The sequence below is a fragment of the Colobus angolensis genome, unplaced genomic scaffold (genome assembly GCF_000951035.1).
Source record: "Colobus angolensis palliatus isolate OR3802 unplaced genomic scaffold, Cang.pa_1.0 Scaffold207, whole genome shotgun sequence".
Taxonomy (NCBI): domain Eukaryota; kingdom Metazoa; phylum Chordata; class Mammalia; order Primates; family Cercopithecidae; genus Colobus; species Colobus angolensis.
The window spans coordinates 5,001,835-5,022,914 of record NW_012115233.1 but is presented as its reverse complement, the minus strand read 5'-3'; the positions used below and the strand labels follow the sequence as shown (position 1 = coordinate 5,022,914).

Below are 21,080 nucleotides of genomic sequence, written 5' to 3'. Positions count from 1 at the left end.
CAAGACGTTTTCTCTAGCCTCTGGGACTATGAAAATGAATGAGATCAGGTCCCTAGCCTGGGAGAAATTTACATTTAGAAACCTCGTGCTGTTTCCACGAGGGCCTTTTTGTAAAGGTTCTATTCACAGGAAAAGCTTTTAAAATGTGTCATGACAATACAGGGCTTGCCCACCTTCATAAAATTTCTTTAGGAGTTTTGCTCAACTCCGGATTTATTTTTATTACTACTTTTTAATTTCCTATGCTATTTCAAGAAATCTACTGAAAAATAGAAAAGCATAGTAGTTCTGCCCTACATGTCAGTATTATCAAAATAGAAATGACTCCACAAAATCAGAAGGCCCAGCTCGACTTCCAGTCCTGCCACTTACTGATGGGTGATGGCATTGGTTAAGTTACTTAACTTTTCTGAGCCCGAGCTACTTCTGCATCTGGAATATAGGAACAGGCTAGCTATTGGAGAAAAATAGATGGATGTGTGAGGGGCTCTAAGGCCAAAGGCCATGCTCTAACGTGTGGCAGGAGCTCAGTGAATGATCCTTTTCGTCCTTTCAAAATATGCAGTCTTCCTGTAGAACTGCAGAGCATCCTATCTAATCCGTAGCCATTTACTACTTGTGCTTATTAAGTACTTAAAAATTAAATACTCTAAATTGAGATGTGCATTAAGCATAAAATATATACTACATTTCAATGACTTAATATGAAAATAATGTAAAAAGATATTTTATGAATAATGTCCATATTGATTACTTTTTTTTTTTTTGAGATAGAGTCTCACTTGCTCCGTTGCCCAGACTAGAGTGCAATGGCATGATCTAGCAATTCCCCTGCCTCAGCCTCCTGAGTAGCTGGAATTACAGGCATGCACCACCAACCCCAGCTAATTTTTGTATTTTTAGTAGAGACATGGTTTCACTATACTGGCCAGGCTGGTCTCAAACTCCTGGCCTCAAGCGATCCGCCTGCCTTGGCCTCTTAAAGTGCTGGGATTACAGGCATGAGCCACCGTGCCTGTCCTTGATTACTTGTTGAAATGATAATATTACAGGAAATTAAAAAGTGGTTAGTAATAAAAATAAATCCAGAGCTGAGCAAAACTCCTAAAGAAATTTTAGGAAGGTGGGCAAGCCCTGTATTGTATGTGTATGTATATATATATATACACACACACACACGTACTCATATACAGAGTTATATATATTATTAAAGTTGATTTCACTGGTTTCTTTTTTAACATGACTATAAGAAAATTTAAAATGACATATGTGACTTTCATTACATTTCTATTGGACCATGCTTCTGTATAAAATAAAATTTAGAGTTTTCAAAAGTCAAAAAGAAGCCTCTTTTAGTTATCTATACTTTCTATGGGATCAGTTTTTTCCCCCAAGCATTTCAATTAAAATTAATCTCCAGAATATAGTATCCTCAGATTCTGATCCATAAAGCAATCTGTTATCTATTTACATTAATGAATTGAAGGATGTCTTTTTATCTATATTTGAATAGTATCCTGGAGCTAAAGGCCACATAAATATAACAATTTAGGCATGTGTCAAGATGTAAGAGCCTATTATTGAATTCTAGGCCCAATTCTTGGATCTGTACAATAATTTTCAAGCTATATATTTTCTCCAATTTAGGCGACAGTTAAATGGATACTAATTTTCCTTAATAGTACCTGGGGAGGCTTTTGCCATGGAGCATGGTACTTCTCAGGTTTTTGAAGTTATCACACTTGTTAAATCAGTGCATATTAAGTATCCACATCTTTAACTCATCATTTCTTTATGGTCACAGCAAATGTACAGATTCATTCTCCACTGGGATTTGTTGTAAAACATATTTCATGCAAGCAGGATCGATATAATCACCAACTCAACAGATTCCATATCACTCCCAATGTGAGAAGGTCTAGAGACAAGGAAATTAACTTACCATGAGGTTGTTGCTGTCATTTTCAGGAATGCTTTAGAGCAGCAGTCACCAACCTTTTTTGGCACCAGAGACCTGTTTTGTGGAAGATAATTTTTCCATGGACTGAGGGTGTTGGTGGTGGCTGTTTTGGAATGATTCAAGTGCATTACATTTATCATGCACTTTATTTCTATTATTAGTTCATTGTAATATATAATGAAATAAGTATACAACTCAACATAATATAGAATCCATGGGAGCCCTCAGCTTGTTTACCTGCAACTACATGGTCCTGTCTGGGGGTGATGGGAGACAGTGACAGATCATCAGGCATTAGATTCTCATAAGGAGGGCACAACCTAGATGTCTTGCACGTACCATTTACAATAGGTTTCATGCTCCTATGAGAATCCAATGCTGCTACTGATCTGACAGCAGACAGAGCTCAGGCAGTAATGTGGGGAATGCGGAGTGGCTGTAAATACAGATGAAGCTTTGCTTGCTCACCTGCCACTCACTTCTTGCAGTGCAGCGTGGTTTCTAACAGGCCACGGACTGGTACTCAGACAGGTGGGTGGGGGACACTCTTGTCTTAAAGAAATAAAGCAAAGTCACATGTCTACAGTGTGTCAGGTGTCTTGAAGGTTAGATGGAATCATGGCCAAAACAGAGGATTCAAATGTTTGGCTCAGAGTTGAAAAAAATTGCAGTTTATCTCAATAACAAATGTGCAGAAGTATTTTTGTCTAGAACGTGTGAGATCAGGAAAGAGGGGAAAAATGTATAGAAGTGATAGCAACTTACTGGCTACTTCACTGAAGAATAATTGATCAATGATTGAGAATCATCCATTAATGAGGCATTGAGTTAGGCATGACACTTGTTTTATCTCACGTGTCTCATGATGGTACCTACACAAAGCCAGGGTATTATGTCCATTGTACAGATGAGAAAACTGAACCTCAGAGAAGTTAGGTAACTTTTCAGTATCATGTGGCTGATAAATGTGTGGTTCGTTTCCCATTTTGGGTGATTTCAGGTGCCTCTTAGTATCATCCACAAAAATTTTTGCTAAATATCCCCATGAATGTATGTGTATAGCAACAGGGGGCAATTAGCTCCAGGTTTTCCTCAAGGTACTTACCAAATGGATCCTGAGATTCTGAGAAGTAGTGGATTTAAAAGTTGTCACCACCCAATGGAGCAAGCGACATATTAGCAGTGTCATTGGCTTTTGGGCAATTGATGATATATTTTACATTTTTATTAAAAAAATTAAAACCAAAAACAACTGTTTCTCCCAAGTGGCCCCTTCTACTGATTGCTCCTTTTGTTTTATTTTTTGGAACCATTTCCATCCTGATTCTTAAAACTGGATTAGGAGCCAAAATTATGTCTTTTAAATTGCATGTTTGCCATAATGATGAACAAGCATGATAAACGAGCCTTAAATTTAGCGTTTTCAGCTTCTGTCATTACTTTCCCTTTTTGTTTTATTTTTGAGAAATTCTTGTAATTACAAAAAAGGGAAAAATATATTTTTTTGCATTTAATTGAAGCAACTTGATTAAGAGACCAGTTTCCCTTTATTGAGGCAACTTGTATTGACTTCTAGTTAAGAAGTGTAAATTGTTCATAATCAGCTTTTAAATACTGCCAGGTCTTTTGGAGTTTATTAAGTGGACCTGTAGAAATAATCTCTTCTCTAGGAAGTTTAGTCAGTGCTTCCCATAAAATGAGCAGCCTCAGGAATAAGACTGGTGATGGTGTAAGTTCGCCCATAATCCTGAATCCATACAGGTTGCAGAAACCATAGAATTTGGTCATGTTGGGCATGGATGGAGGAATGGGCCATCTCAGTTTGCCTTGTTCATTAGCTGAACATTTATTATAGGCCTGGCTTTGGCAATGCAATCACTATGAATAATTCCAGTTTCTTGTGGGACACTGACTGTCCCAAGTTCTTTGGATGCTGTGATGGTTAATATTGAGTGTCAACTTGATTGGATTGAAGGTGCAAAATATTGTTCCTGGGTGTTTCTGTGAGGGTGTTGCCAAAGGAGATTAACATTTGAGTCAGTGGACTGGGAAAGGCAGACTACTCTCAATCTGGGTGGGCATCAACTAATCAGCTGCCAGCATAAAACTAGGCATGGAAAGAACAGACTGGCTGAGTCTTCTGGCCTTCATCTTTGTCCCATGCTGGATGCTTCCTGGCCTTGAACATCAGACTCCAAGTTCTTTAGCTTTTGGACTGTTGGACTTACACCAGAGATTTGCTAGAAGCTCTGGGGCCTTCAGCCTTCAGACTGAAGGCTGCACTATCACCTTCCCTACTTTTGAGATTTTGTGACTCAGACTGGCGTCCTGGCTTCTCAGCTTGCAGATGACCTGCTATGGGACTTTACCTTGTGATTATGTGAGTCAATTCTCCTAACAAACTCCCCTTCACATATTCGTCTATCATATTAGTTCTGTGTCTTTAGAGAACCTTGACTAATACACGTGTTAATTCATTGAATCCTCACAACATCCCCGTGAGGGTCACACAGTTATGAACCCCTTTTCCAGCTGAGAAATCTGGAGCAGAGGTAGTGAGTGTAGCACTGGGATTCATGCCAAGTTGGTCTGGCCGCAGAGTGATCTTAGTCTGCTGCATGAGAGCGAGGGCTGTGAGCTCAGGAGCTCAGCATCAAGACAGACACAAGCAGAAGAAAGCAGACTGTTTCATTTAGTACTATGAGTAGAGAGAGCCAGGCAGGGGTCTACAGGAGCCTAGAGAAAGAACACCTAACCAGCTGGGGGATATTCAGAGAGCTGTTCCCAAAGAAGGAAAATCTTGGCTGGTTCTGAAATATCAATGGTGCTGACCATAGGGTAGGTGGAACCACAGCAGAGGGAACAATGTTCAGACAGAGGAGTAGCCAGTGTGAAGGGATGGGAAAGCTTGGCCAATTCAAGAAACCACAAGTGATTGGGTGTTGCAGGAGGCAGAGTTCAATGCAGGGTGTGAGAGGGGTAACTTGCTCCACTCATATATTTATTCAAAAGGCATCTACTGAATACTATGTGCCAGGTACTAGGCAGGGTGCTGAGGAAAGAGAGGTGAACACACAGGAAGGAAGGAGGGAAAGAAACAAGGAAGGGAGGAAAGAGACTCTGTTCCTATATTCATCTGAGGCAGACATTAAACACTTGAACAAGAAAATAAATACATAATTACAAATTGAGAGGAAGGCCGCAAAGGAAAAGCACTGATGCCAAGAGTGAGACCAGTAGGGAAGATCCTTCCTTGGGATGGGGACAAGAGGTGGGGGTGACAGGCAGGGAAGGCTCTTGGAGAAGGTGACATTTCCACAGGTCAAGCCACTTAGAGCTGAGCAGGAATGCGACTTGAAAGAAGGCTGCAGAGATCAGTCAGACGAAACCACAAAGGACCTTTTCAGACATGTGCTGTCTTTAGAAATCATCCCCAAGGCCAGGTGAGCTGATTAGGAAGTGAGGGCCTATTAAGCAGAGGAGTGAAGTGATCAGACTGCATTTGAGGAATAACTCCAGACTGGGAGCGGGGAAGCTGGATCCAAGCCCATAGCCTGTGGCCCCTGTAACTCTCCATGGGAACCTGGGCCATGTGAGACTTTTGCTTTGTTCATAAGGACCTGGCTGCCTGGCCATAGGCATCTAAATTCTACCACTGCTGAGAGTGTGGGCTTCCATGCTTCAAGATGAAGACTGGAGGTACAGTCTTTTTAATTCCCAAACCCAACGTCAGAATAAATTCCTCTAAGCTCCTTGATGTCACTTCCCAACCTGACTTCAAGTTCTTTAACTGATGTCAGAATTACTTGCCATGATCTGTAGTCAGGCAAGCTACAACTTCTTAACTCAGAAAGAAAGAATAAGTACGGTGTTTTTCATTTGTGAGTGTTTTTGTTGGCCAGGCCAGAAAATGAAGTCGTTTTGAGTCCCATTTACATGGCAGATAAAGACATTTCTGCATGAGGAACGAAGCACAGAGCTTTTCTGTGTAAACTTTTCAAACTACATACAAGGTAAACACATATGTGTGCATGTAAACACACACACACATACACACACACACTCTTCATCCACTGTCTTTCCTTTCATCCTTGTCGGGCCATGAGAAATAGCAGATTTGGTGGGGAAAAGTCATGGTTCTGTCCAGACATAACTTGGTGTGTCAGGTTCATCATGACCTTCCACAGACTGGAGAGCCCTCTTGTGCATGGAAGGTTAACCTCACTGTCTTCCATAACAATTTGTCAGAGCCTGTCAAAAGACTTGGAATTAAACTGCTCTTCTGCCTACTCAGATCTAAGGTGGTCTTACATAACCCAGGCAGGTACTAGATTCTGGGAAGCCCATTAAAAATGCAGAAATAGCTTGTGAGTCTATAATTAAATCATTAACAATCAGACTTCACAGATTTGGGGTCATAAGTAGCAGGTAAAAGTAAGAGAAGCCAGGCTTCTTTTACTAAAGAAGAGCCAGGCTCCAGTTACTACAGCTAAAATAGGCTTCACTCTGATTACATTTGCCTTAAAGAATCTTCCCTTCCAAAACAGTGTCATGAAATGAGCAAGTGTGAAATCATCCCTGTTTTGGTTAGGCTGGCGGTCCCACCTACCTCTCTGAGTATGCCTTCTCTTTCTTTTCATTGGCTTTACTTTCTCCTCCTGTCCCCTATCTCTGGCTTCTGTCTCAGGGCCTCAGTGAATACACTTAGCCCTCAGTTCCTTATCCTTCCTCCAGAGGCTCCAAAATTATACCATTGATGGGAACTGTGTCCCTTGATGTCTGGTGCTATGCCCAGGAGAACAACTCTGTGACAGAGACTATTCTTATCCCTATTTGATAGATGAGGATATTGGGATTCAGATAACTGAGTCACCTGCCCAAGTCACACAATGAGTAAGTGGCATAGCAGAAATTTGAACCCACTTATGTTCAACACAAGCCAAAACTCCTACCACTATGCTGTTCTTCCTTCCAGTTTGTATTCTAACAGCCAGTCCCGTATTGCTCATTGACTCCTGGACATCTCTATAAGGATGTCCCTAGGAGAATCTAAGTCAACACACTCAAGGCTGACTAGATATCTTTCCCTAACATTTCTTTCCTGACTGGTCCAATTCGTCTCCATCCTCCAGGCTAGACAATCTGGAATCATCCAGATACTGGATCCTGGCTCTTTCTTCCTTTTTGGCAAATCTTGCATCTGGTTTCCCTCCGTTGCTCCTATGTTGCTCTAACTGATGCTCTCATCTCCTAGACCCATGGGCAATGGCAGCAGCCTCCCTTAGTGGCACAGCCTTCTAGCAGCAAAGTGGCAGGAAGGAGAATGGGTATTTCGGCAGAATTTCAATCTCATTTCCGTCAGTTTCAAGTTAGGGTCTCTCGGCCAGGTTCTCATATCTGCGGGAAGGGGTAACCTCAGCAACCCCACAGGGACGTTGTGAGAATTAGTAATAACATATGCTAAACATAGACTGAGATGCATGACCTTAATAAAGCTTCATGATATCAGTTCTTGAAAAATAGTGGTAGCTATTATTTTAACTAGTAGCTCTAGTCTCCCCCTACTCCAGTCAAGGCTCCTGGATGAACATCACCAAGGATTATTTTTATCCTGCCTGTTTCTCTGCTTAAAAACCTACCATGACTTCCTAGCTCCTGTCACATCAATCTAGAATCCCTCCTCCTGGTCTTCAGATGGTGTCTCCATCCTGTCTGCCCACCCGTTCCCATGCTTTTATTTAGCATTCCCTTTCTGTTCCAGCTTCCTCTGGCCCAGAAAAGTGGACCCTGGGATGCCGGACCATGGCTTGTGTGGGGAGTATGAGTGTGCAGGCTAATCCCTGGGGTAGAGGCAGATCACCTCCGGGAACTGCAGAGCTCCTGGCTGAGAATGTGAAGATGAATTGCACCCAGGCTGCACAACAGCATCACCAACCAAAGGGCTGGGAAGAAGCAGGATGCAGGGTGCAAGGAAGAGGGATGCAGAGTGGGAGCCAGGCATCAAGAGTCAGAATTCACAGGCAGCCGCAGGAATGTTCTATCAGGTTCAGCCATGGGAAGAGGGAAAGTGGGAAGGGCACTGAGCTGGTCCTGACGATCTGACATTCTGGGTTGCAGGCCTTGCTTGCTTCTGTTATAATTGCCTTTGTGGGAGTGAACATTGTGCAGGCTTACTCTGTTCCAGATGCTGAGCCAACAGAACCTACTGATAAAGCAGAGAGCGCCAGGTTGGGGACTGTGGCTCACACCTGTAATCCCAGCACTTTGGGAGGCTGAGGCAGGAGGATCACTTAAGGTCAGGAGTTCAAGACCAGTCTGGCCAACATGGTGAAATCCCGTCTCTACTAAAAATACAAAAAGTAGCCAGCTGTGGCGGTGGGTGCCTGTAATCTCAGTCACTCAGAAGGCTGAGGCAGGAGAATCACTTGAACCCAGGAGGTGGAGGTTGCAGTGAGCTGAGATTGTACCACTGTACTCCAGACTATAAGACTGGACTGAGACCCTGACTCCAGAAAAAAAGAGGAGAGCTCCAGCCACTGCTGAGGTCTGGGCCCCAGCTCTGCCACCTACTAGCTAAGTGACCAGAGCAAGAAACAGCCCCATTGTGTCTCATTCTCCTCACCCAGGAGATGCAAATGATAATAACACCAGTAACAGCTTCCGTTAGCATGTTATGAGGATGAAAGACTTGGATAAACCCCGGGTTTAGCACATAGTAAGTATTATGTAAGCAACAGGTATTGGTCATGGCTGTAGCATCAGCTGAGTGCTACATATTACTGCTACACATATTGTCTCATTTAATCCACATGAAGATTCAAACAAGTCTACTAACCGTATGTTACAGATGAAAAAATCAAAACTACACAGAGGCTCAGGAGGTAAAGCAATTGGCTGAAGGTAACACAGCTACAAAGAGAAGCACTATGCGGACAGTCCAACATTTCCCTCGTAGACCCTCCCAACTACGCACAATGACCCGTCCTTCAAAGTCCAGCTCATCGAGGAGTTAGAGGCACAGACTCAGAGGCCAGGCTGCCCGGGCTCAAATCTCATTTCCATCCATCTTCTCATTCATTTTTAGACCTTGGAAATGTCACTTGCCTCATAGTGCCTCAGTTCCTCCATCAGTAAAATCAGTAAAAAGTCACTATGAGGCAGAAGACAGCAGCATCTGCCTCCAATCGCTAAGGAGATTACATGAGTCAGCACTTGTAGTCCATGGAGCAACACCTGGCACATGGTTGTGCTTTGAGGACCAGCCCAGCTGCCCTTGACCTCTCCCCTCTCCAAATGCACAGATCATCAATCATTGTTAGCTTCCCGCCTGCTACCCAAGCATCAGTGCACACATTTATATTCCCTCCCCAGCAGGAGTTGAGCTGATTTGGGCACTCTCTGATTTTCCTCTCTAGCCGCTGAGCCACTTGGCTGCACACAGTAGGACCTACAAACATACCAACTGCATATCCATGAGGTATGTGCTCTCTTCAGAGGGATTCTTTAGCTATGTATTTTGTTTTCCCTTCATTTTCTTTTTCTTTTTTTTTTCCCCTTTTTGAGGCATTTTTAGGAAGGACACAGCTACACATCTTCACAAAGCCCTTTTTCAAATCTTATAAAATTACTGGAGGTGGGAGATGAACGGCCTGTTCTGCTGACGTCTGGCAAACTGAAGGACACGGCAGCCTCTGCCCACTTTATAAGAAGCAAAAACAATCACAGCCAAGTTTTGTCGAAATTGCGTACAGACAGCGGCAAGCGAGAAACAGCCAGGGCTCAGGGGAGCTTTGTCTCTAGATGGCATCTCACCGGAACTCAGGGGACCAACAACGCGTGGTTGAGTTTTCAAAACGAACCCAGCTCTCCCAGCCCCTCAAGGTGGAGTTGGCCCCGAGAACCTGCACAGAACCCCTTCTGCTCTCTTTCAAGCAAAATACTATGACAGCATCTTTTCCAGATAAAAAGATGGGCCACCATTCATGACGAACAATCGCTATCTAAATGCATTCAAGCCCATGGGCAAACCCCCTAACCATACCATTTACGTGTTTCTATGGAACACTGTTTTTGCTGTACATCCTGGCAACTTTGTTGCTTTAGATATTTGCCACATAATTTGTATCACAGATTAGTGAGATGCTGTGAAAAGGGTCATAGCTAAGTAAGAGACAAGCTTGCCTTTGTGGTGTCAATGGATTTCCACACTGGTATGAATTCACCAATATCCTGTTTGCTCTGAAACATGACTGACACGCCGGGTATTCGTTTTTAGGTTGCCATCTACCCTTAACTCACAGCTTCACAGATACTGAAGCAGAACTGGGAAGTTCATCCAGCCCAGGAATGGCAGATAGATTCTATCCTCAGAAACATCGCAAGATGATCAATTGATAGTAGGTTCCAGAAGCACTGCACTGAGAAGGACACTCAGGCTAAGCCAGGGGTTATTAGCAATATCTGCCATGAGCATGGTGACAGTAGAGTGGCACATGAGCCACTTATTTGCCACTGCAGGCTGTTTAACCTATCTACTCTGTAGATAAAGAAGCTATGTGATGCTCTCAAGATCACACAGACAGCACTGGCAGGAAGGTAACTCTCACATTGCCAGTCGTACTGTCTCTGCTCCTAGCTGTGTGACCCACTCTTGCTCCACCACTGAACAAAATGAGTAGATCAAGCAGGGATATGGGTAATATGGCAGGTGGAGAAAAGGGATGTGAATTACAGGCTGTGAAAAATTGAGGAAGACCAAGCTCACAGGTAGGAGAGAAGGCTAGGCATGCCAAGCAGGGGCATGCCATCGTTAAGTCATTGTTTGGCTGGAGTCCTGCTGTGTGTCTTGCCCTCCTTTTCTCATGAAGGTAGAGTTTCTGAGCTCCTGGTGAAGGAGTGAGTCAGTGGTAGCAAAAAGTCTCTGAATGGCACACTCAGGAAGCCTGAATGGTAGTTTGTGACACTCATAAAGTATGCATATGTGTGGGAGTGCAGGGATCAGCATGCATGTGCTTGTGGAAGGGAACAAGCACTGCTGCCTGACAAAGGAGAAGCACCATATGCAATCACACACACATATAATACAGATATACCATGTGTTTATGCACATAGTATATGTGCATATACAGTATGTGTATGCCTGTACATACATATACACATATACACACATACATATACACAGTATATGTGCATATACAGTATGTGTACGCCTGTACATACATATACACATATACACACACACACATACAAAGTATATGTGCATATACAGTATGTGTATGCCTGTATATACATATACACATACACACACATACATATACATAGTATATGTGCATATACAGTATGTGTATGCCTGTATATACATATACACATACACACACATACATATACACAGTATATGTGCAAATACAGTATGTGTATGCCTGTACATACGTATACACACATACACACCTATATATATACACTGAAGTCACCAAAAGTCATTGGGAAACAAAAAACAGAAGGAGCAGGAGTAGGTTGGGCAGTTTAGCTCTGAGATACCTATGACCTGTTAAATGTGGATGTATATGCATAGATGTACAGATACACCATATACATATACAAAACCATAAACAATTACATATACATATACATATATACATATACACACATACATATACTGAAGTCACTGAAGGTCACTGGGAAACAAAACAAAACAACAGAAGGAGCATGAGTAGGTTGGGCAGCTTAGCTTTGAGATATCTCTGACATATTAAATGTGGATGTATACATATGTGTATACATTATATGCACATATACCCTATGTATGTATACATATACACATAGGTATATGGTACATATACATGTATATTGTATACACATACATATACACCATATACACATACAGCACCATGTACATACATATGGTATAAGTGCATGTAATGTATATGTGTACACATATGTACACATACACATACACCCATATAGGTGTACAGCACAATATGCAGCACCACATATAATTCTAGTGGGCCACTGTTTCTTGCCTATCCACCATCCATTTCCTTTCCTCTGAAAATAGCTCTTTAATTTACTTTGAGGAACTACATTTCTTTCACTCTCAGTCCATGTGTTTTCAGGTGAATAGGGCTGCCTCTGCCCTGGCTTCAGGAAAAGAAATGTGACCAAGATGTGGCCAACCAGAACATCACAACCCAATGGACACCATGTTTAGTTCAGGGGTAGGCACATGATCCCACCTACAAAATTCAATTTCAAGGTTTTGTTAGCATTGTCTTGAAGAGATGCTTCCTCAGGCACTTCAGACCAGGAGAATGAGGGGAGTTCCAGAGACCTCCACCTTGGGAGGTAGGAAGACATGTGACTGTCTCAGTATATCTAATAAAAGGAAAATGGAGCCACAAGATGCATAGGGATTAAAGCTGATTTGGACACCAGTACATAGCCATTCCTGAAGGCAGAAGTATCCCTTAAAAAGTTCCATGAATTAATCCATGAACTATCCCTAAATTAGTTACATGAGTCAATTAATTCCCACTGCCCCTTCCCCCTACATTTTTAGAGTTGGATTTCTGTCATTTGCAACAACAATAACAAAGAGAATCTTAGCCAACACAATAAAATGAAGACCCACTTTCCACATAAGACAGACAGAACCTAATGTCCTCCTTGAAGCCAAGTTATCTCAAATAGATGTGTTACCTGCAAGGAGCCCTGGATGTCTCTCCCTCCGACAATCACGAGTTCTGCCATATCTTCTGCATGGGGAGTCCGTGCATGGACGAACAGAGTCTTGCCCACTGCAGTTATGTTTCTCAGGGCAACTAAGCCGCCATCGCTGTTCACCTTGAAGTATGGGCTTGAGACCTCATAGCGTAGCTTGTCATTTCCCTTACAGTCACTGAAGGTCACTGGGAAACAAAGAAAACAACAGAAGGATCATGAGTAGGTTGGGCAGCTTAGCTCTGAGATATTTCTGACCTGTTAAGTCTGAATTGCCACATAGTTCCCCACCCCAGAGTTCACAAACACTACCCTTTATCCCACAGCAAGCCGCTTGTACCCAAGTAACTTTGTGCTAATGGACTTCACTCAATCAAGACATGTCCTTGACGACCTCTCATGTTCCAGGCAGGTGCTAAGCTCTGAGAATGCACACTTGAGTGTGTTCTCAGTAGAGTGAAGAGTCAGATCTGGCAGAGTGACATTTGAGGGAAGTGATCTAATCTTGGCATGTGTGGGTGACTAAGCAGAACCACAGGGTGCTCAGGAGCATTGAGGAGAGCTGACAGAGATGATATTTGAGCTGGGTATTGAAGACAAGCAGGAGATGAGAAGGCTCTTAAGAATGTGGAAGACATTACAGGCTATTCAAAGGCAGAGGGATGAGGGCTAAATAGCAAAACAGATTCAGGGAATGAGAATTAACGATGTGCATATACATGTATACAGTATACACATATACATACACATGTATATAGTATATACATATATACACCATATACACATACAGGACCATATACATACACATGAGATATGCATGTAATGTATACATGTACACATACCCATACACCATATATGTATACAGCACAATATGCAGCACCATATACAATTCTAGTGGGCCACCTTTTCTTGTTTATCCATCACCCATTTCCTTTCTTCTGAAAACAGCTCCTTAATTTACTTTGAGTACCTACATTTCTTTCACGCTCAGTCCATATGGAATAGTCCACGTGTTTTTAGGAGAATAGAGGCAAACTTAAAATACGGCAGGGATGGTGGGAATCTAGAATGGTGGGGATCTAGAAGGGAAGGGTGGAAATGAGGCTGAAAATGTCTTTGGGAGACAAGTTGGGAAAAGTCAGTAAGTTAGGGTGCTTTCTGGTAGCCCTGGACGATTTGTTGTGTGGAGAGGGTCAAGATCAGGTGTGTGCTCTGCTTCCAGTGGAGAGCAGTGCTTCTCAAGGATTGGGGTGCATCAGAATCACACATGGTGCTTTTTTTTTTTTTTTTTTTGATAGAATCTTGCTCTGTCATCCAGACTGGAGTGCAGTGGCACGATCTTGGCTGACTGTAGCCTCTGCCTCCAGGTTCCAGCAATTCTCCTGTCTCAGCCTCCTGGGTAGCTGGGATTATAGGTGCATGCCACCATGCGTGGCTAATTTTTGTATTTTTAGTAGAGATGGGGGTTTCACCATGTTGGCCAGGCTGGTCTCGAACTCCTGACCTCAGGCCTCCCAAAGAACTGGGATTACAGGCATGAGCCCCTGTGCCTGGCCCACAGGATGCTTTTTAAGAATCCGGAGGACCCAATACAAAGATTATAACTTGGCAGATCTGGGTTATACCAAGTGATTTAAAGAAAGGCAGGAAGAGAGGCCAAGAGAACCACTTTCAAGTTCAATGTTGTATCAAAGATGGCTGTCCAAAAAGAAGGCAGTGGTGCTGATATGGAGAGTGGACAGATGTGAGCAAAGTTCCTGCCATGGAATGGCTTAGTCAAGTGTGGGAAGGAATGGGGAAGATGGGCCCCCTGCATGAACCACATGGAGCAAAGGGCATTGACACAAGCAGAGGCTGTGACGGCTGATCATGCTCCCCTCAATGGCGATTCTGCATGTGGTACACAATTCTATTATTATGGGTATCACGACTCATTATCTGTACGTGCATTTGCCTGTCTGCCTCGTGCTGTAAACTTTCAGGCCCCTTATGGGTAAGCAGAGAATTGTACTACGTGCTTTTTGCTCTCTGCTGAACAGGCTCATTTGTTTAGTAAACCTTTAATCGAAGCATAATGTAGACACAGAAAAGTGCATAAATCAGAATATACAACCCAATGAATTTTTACAAAGTAAGCACACCCAACTGCCCAGCACCCAGACCATAACATGACACATTACCAGTCCCCTCCCTTCCTGAGTAAAATTCCTACCCTCTTCCACAGAGGCTACATTATTCTAGCTTCTAATACCATAGATTTGTTTTACCTGCATTTGCACGGCATCTAATGGGATCATACAGTATGCACTCCCTCCTGTTTGGCTTCTTCATTCAACATTACATTCCATGAGATTCATCATGTGACTGTGAGTCATGCTAGTTTATTCTAATCACTATAATAATAATCACTGATCACTGGATAGTATCCAGGTTACCATATTTATCTTAATCATCATATAGTATTCCATTATGTGGCTGTATTGAGTCTATTTATCTATTCTACTGTCGATTGATATTGGGACTATTTCCAGTTTGGGGCTCCAAATATTCTCGCTAGGAACTTTCTTGTATATATCTTTTGGTAACAACAGCTAGATAGGTTCTAGTACACTGTTAAAGTCAAATATCTGAAAATCTAAGCTCATCTGCATAGGTCATAGCACACTGTGAAAGCCATATAAATATCTGAAAATCTAAACTGGTATTTCTACTCTGGGAAGATGATACTTAGGGTAATAATAATCATATTAACTGATAATAATAGTGGATAATTCAGACTGAGCACTTTCCACATTCAACGATTGGTGCTACACATTTTGCACACATCATCTTAGTTAACCTTTACAAGGACAACAAATGAAGTACTATTTTGATTCCCTTCTCCTACAGTTTCTAGATAAGGAAACTGAGGCTCATAGAGGGCAAAGTTGGTGCCCAATACACACAGGTTGTAAATGATCAGCCAGGATTTGAACCCTGGTCCACTTGCCTCTCACCACTGCACGTTTTCAATAAAGACAATACCCCATGGAGAACACAATCCTTCTGAAATCCTATCAAAACCTGAGTACAGTAGTTCCCCCATCTCCATGGCTTTGCTTTCTGCAATTCCAGATACCATGGTCAACGGAGGTCTGAAAATATTAAATGGGAAATTCCAGAAATATACAATTGATAAGTTTCAAATTGTGTGCCATTTTGATTATTGTTATAATTGTTCTATTATATCATTAGTTGTTGTTGTTAATATTTTACTGTTCCTAATTTGTAAATTAAACTTTAATATAGCTATGTATGTATAGGACAAATTACCATATATAGGGTTGGGTAATATCCATGGACTAAGGTATCCACTGTGGGTCTTGGGACATCCCCTAAGGACAAGCAGGGACTACTGTAGAGAGCTGTGATTGCCCTTCTCAGTCCTGTTTTCATGTTCCTGCTTGGTTCAGAAGAGCACTGCATGGTCCGGTGCCTCTTGGTCACTCTGCAAAGGTTCTAAGGCTTTCTGTGGCTAAGTCAGCTTTAGGGCCATCTTTGCACGGACACACAAGGGGACTCTGGGGAGCCTGCAGTTCTCAGACACTTGCTCACTTTCTTTAACCATGTTGGTAGCCAAGATTAATTGAACATGCTTAGTTTCAGTTTTTGGAAGTGAACTATGAAGGAGTGACACCAAGGCTGCTTTCATTGTTGTTATCAATTAGTACTCATCCACTGGAGGCAAATTACTCAAATGACAAGGCCTGATGGGAAATTACTGCTTCAATTGCCAGCATGAGGTTCTAGCCCTAACCCTTGAACAGAATCAAAGAAGACAGTCTCAGCTGGGGAGTCAATGGGGTAGAGGAAAAGGCACACGAAAGTCTGTGGGGGTTCTAGATTCACAGCTAAGTTCCTTCTTCCTACCCTTTCTTCCTTCCATAAATATTTACTGAGAACCTACATAATGCTAGATGCTGAGGTTATAATGTTGAACAAAGACAGGCACAGTCCCTAGTTTGAAGTCTACTGTGGAAAACAGACATTAATTTAATACTCTTATAAGTAATTGGGGACCTATTACTTAGGCAGGGAAAACTACAACATAGGCAAAGGTCCTGTGGCTTCTACAGAACTGGAAGTAAGCCGGTAAGACTGGCACAGACAGCAAGTGAGAATGCAAGGAAGTTAGAATGGAGATAAGCTAAGCTCGAGCAATACGGGGTACTAGGGGCCACACAGCCCTGTTACTTGGAGGAAGCCTTGGATTCTCCCGTTGCAACTATAAGACTAGCTTTTCTCCACCTGAGTCTCGTGTAATTATGGATTTTCATTGCAAAACAATACTTAGCACTCAAGGTCCTCCATGACTAGGCTGTCCCTCAGCCTCCCCTCCACCTTTGTCTTCACTGCGTACCTCACACCTCACCCACTCTTGTGTCTCCCTACTCTACCATCACACCCTTTGTGTATAGTGCTCCCTCTCTGCAGAAGGCATTTCTCACCTTCTTCACCGTGTTAACTCGTGCTTATTCTTCAAGATTCAACTCAAGCAACTTCTTCAAACATTCTCTTTGTGTTCCCAGAATTTCCTGCATATAGAACCTTTTTTTTTTTTTTTGAGACGGAGTCTTGCTCTGTCGCCCGGGCTGGAGTGCAGTGGCCAGATCTCGGCTCACTGCAAGCCTGCAAGCTCCGCCTCCCGGGTTTAGGCCATTCTCCTGCCTCAGCCTCCCGAGTAGCTGGGACTACAGGCGCCTGCCACCTCGCCCGGCTAGTTTTTTGTATTTTTTAGTAGAGACGGGGTTTCACCGTGTTGGCCAGGATGGTCTCGATCTTCTGACCTCGTGATCCGCCCGTCTTGGCCTCCCAAAGTGCTGGGATTACAGGCTTGAGCCACCGCGCCCGGCCTATATAGAACCTTTTATATCATGCTATATCAGTGTGTCCATATTATGTATTTGTTTTTTGCACCAGAACCACGAGCAGAAACTGAGTTTTGTTCTTTCATTCATCTTTACATCTCTGGCAATGAACAGAATGTTTTTCCATATGGGAGGCCATCAGTAATAATTCCACTTTGCTCAGTTACTCTCCAGAGCAAAATGATGCTTCAGTAATGGTAGAGGATTGGTGGCGGAGGGGGGCAGTCTCCCTTCTGTGTTGTGAGCAAGAGGCATCCGGTAAGCCTGTGAATTGGGATAAGAGGCCTCTAGTGACCTCTTGACCTCATTGAACCCAGCAATAGGGAGTGGAAGGAAATGAAGAACTCAGCCATGCTCTCCCCTTGGCCCCTAGACCCCATGGGCATCCATTTAGAATGGCCCTCAGCCGCTGTGTTTAGCTTTGACCTAGCTCATTGGTGAAGTCAGACATGGTGCCTTATCTGTCCCCATAATGCCAGTAAAACTTGCATAGCCCCAGAGAATGGTTGCAATCTGTGTGTGCATTTTGAATGAAGTGATGCTTGGACAGACAACAGTCATGGCATCTACTACTTATTGAGTGGTCCCTGAGAGCTAGGCTCTACGCAAAGGACTGTACAAGCTATACCTCCTTTTAGCCTCATAGCAGTTCTACAGCAGGGTTGCTCAACTTTTGTTTTTTTCATTACTCCCCTTAGGACTCTTCTAAGAATTTTTTTCTAATTGCCACTATTCCTGTTAAATTTTAATATCACAGATATACTTATATCTGTTTAGGTACTATAAGTATATCTGTACTTTACATTTGTAAGTGCAATTTTTGTACCCCCACCCTTGAACCTATTTCACCCCCCTTGGGGGAAATATAGCCCCACTGAGAATACACAGTCTATAATCTATAAGCATCACATTCAATTTTACAGGAGAAGAGACAGAGTCTCAGAGAGATTGACTCGCTCGTGGTCCCATATCCAGAAAGGTCTAGAGCAAGAACCTTCCCTGATCTGTTCAGTCTGCCTCTATAGCCCAAGCTCTGGGCACATCTGCTTGCTAGGAATAGATGGGCAAGAGGAGAAAGGACAGTTGCCCCAACATCGCCCCCTTGGGCATCTCACAAACCCCTTTGGGGTCCTCAGAGGTACCAAGTAGGTCACACTGAAAGAACAAATGCAGTTTCATGACCTGGCACATCATAGGCACTCAATACTTTCTAGCACCCTTCCCGACTTTCTAAATGAAATAGCTAACGGTTGCATAATTGGGTCTTCATACATTTTTGATACCACTTACCAACTCAGGAGCTGGTGCTTTAGGCCATGGTTCTTTCTCAAGACTGGCCATCTATGAAATGCTGAAGGAGCATTAAAAAGAATAGCAATACCTGCCCCCGCTCTCTCCCAAGATTATGATACAATTGTGCTGAGTTGGGGTCTGTGTGCATTAGTATCTCTTAAAAGTTCCCCTGATGAATCTAATGCAGACAGAGCCATGAACCAGGACCTAAAATAATAAATTGTTTGTCAAGGTGCCAGGTCTCCACATTTCCCAGTCATTTCTGGAAAAGAGTAGAGGTTGGGGACATGGCATGCCAGCAACTGTTATTTCTGTACTCCAAGAAAGGTAAGTTTTAAGGGTAGGTTGTTAAGCCCTTTTCTAACCCTGACTTATGTGTAGGAGCCCTGTGACTTTGGGCAAACCACCTGATACTGTTTGGCTGTGTCCCCACCCAGATCTCATCTCGAATTGTAGTTCCTGTAATCCCCATGCATCATGGGAGAAAGCCAATGGGAGGTAATTTAATCACGGGGGTGGCTACCTCCATGCTATTCTTGTGACAGTGAATTCTCACAAGAGCTGATGGTTTTGTAAAGGGCATTCTCCCACTTCATTCTGCACTTCTCCTTGCTGCTGCCATGTGAAGAAGGATGTGTTTGCTTCCCTTTCTGCCAAGATGGTAAGTTTCCTGAGGCCTCCCCAGGCATGCTGAAATGTGAGTCAATTACACCTCTTTTCTTTATAAATTACCCTGGCCCAAGTATGTCTTTATTAGCAGCATGAGAATGGCCTAATACACCACCTGTATTCTTCACTCCTCAATGTCTTTATCTGTAGAGTGGGCATCCCCCTGAAAGGTACTATAATCCTTATGGCATGTGTAAACAAGATAATGCATGCCTACATGCAGAAAACACTTAGGACAGAGCTTGGTGCTCCATGAATGAGAATGATCACCTTGATTACCATAATTCTGGGCACTAAGGAAGCTACCTTTTCCTTTTCCTACACAGCTTCCTTCTTCCAGCTGGTTTTGCTACCTCCTCCTCTCTCACTCCTTCTAGCCAGGTACCTTGCCAGTCTCAGGCTGTTGTCATGGAAATGGTTACTACAGGCATCACTGCCAGGGTTAGAGGGGTGGGGCTGATGGTTCTGATTCAGGCTTGCCCATGGTTGAATCCCTTCACTTGTTTTGGTGAAGTCCTACGTACTTCATGTGAACCGTTGTGAAGGAAAAATGATATTAAAGGAGTGAAATTACGGTGTCCTGCTCAAAACAGAATCAACAAAGTTGTGTTCTATATTCTCCAAACAGATTGTTGGTGAAGACAACTTCATACAAATGTAAGGGATGAGTTTTCCTAAAGTAATGATACTATGCTGTGAGCTTTACACTCATGATTGCAATAAATCCTCATGTCATCTTCTTCACATCATCAATTTGAGGGAGGAGCTTTTGTTGCTCTGTGGAAACTGAGACTTAGTGAGGTTGCATGACTTAACCGAGGCTATGAAGAAATTATGTGAACTGAGGTCAAATCCAAACTCAGGAGTGTGGTTTCTGGTTCTAGAGCCCACACTCCTGAGTGCTATGCCAGTCTTCCTAGATGAATGTATTCTTTCCTTTAGCCATTCAGCTTCCAGACTCACAATTTCACTGCCACCTCTCATACCACATCAATTATGTACTTAATATTTTTTTAACTGACTGACACTTGAAAGTATAAAATTATTTGAAGGTAATCTTTATAATACATGTTGAATATGCCAGGTATTTTTTCAAATAAATATTAAATCTAAAGAGCCAAATTCAAAAGAAGTAAGTTTGTCCTTGTATCTACTAAAACCTCCAGAGTGACGTTTGTTGCACCCTCTAGAAATGCTGGCCCCGGTACTACATTCCTCTCCACCCAACCTCAGTTAAACAAATTCATGCCTGGATCCACCCTACTTAGGTTTATAATCCAGCAGGGCTCTGATATCCAAGTATCTGATAAGAAGTAATATATTTAATATAAATAGTGAAGTCTTGATAAAAACAGAAATCCTAGGAAGGGCAAAATCTAAATTGCTCCTGTTGCCACAGCTTTGGCAATATCTAAAGGACAACTCTGATAAATAGGAAGACATTGACTCAAAAGAGAAACAAGCCACAACATTTTCTTTTATGTTTTCTTCTTTCTCCTGGAGAAAACAGACTCTACATTCTCACCAATTATGAT

General features: G+C 42.8%; 1 protein-coding gene across 5 annotated transcripts in view; it reads right to left on the bottom strand.

The window, feature by feature from the left end:
• Positions 1–21,080, bottom strand: part of CDH13 (cadherin 13) — a 1,192,767-nt gene that overhangs the window by 774,948 nt on the left and 396,739 nt on the right. For 4 of the 5 annotated variants that reach the window (XM_011942172.1, XM_011942173.1, XM_011942176.1 and 1 more), the window contains exon 3: positions 12,656–12,864. The exons of the other annotated variant lie outside the window; for it this stretch is intronic. In XM_011942172.1, the coding sequence (XP_011797562.1) occupies positions 12,656–12,864 (209 nt within the window). The remainder of the gene's footprint in view (positions 1–12,655; positions 12,865–21,080) is intronic. 5 annotated transcript variants of the gene reach the window in all.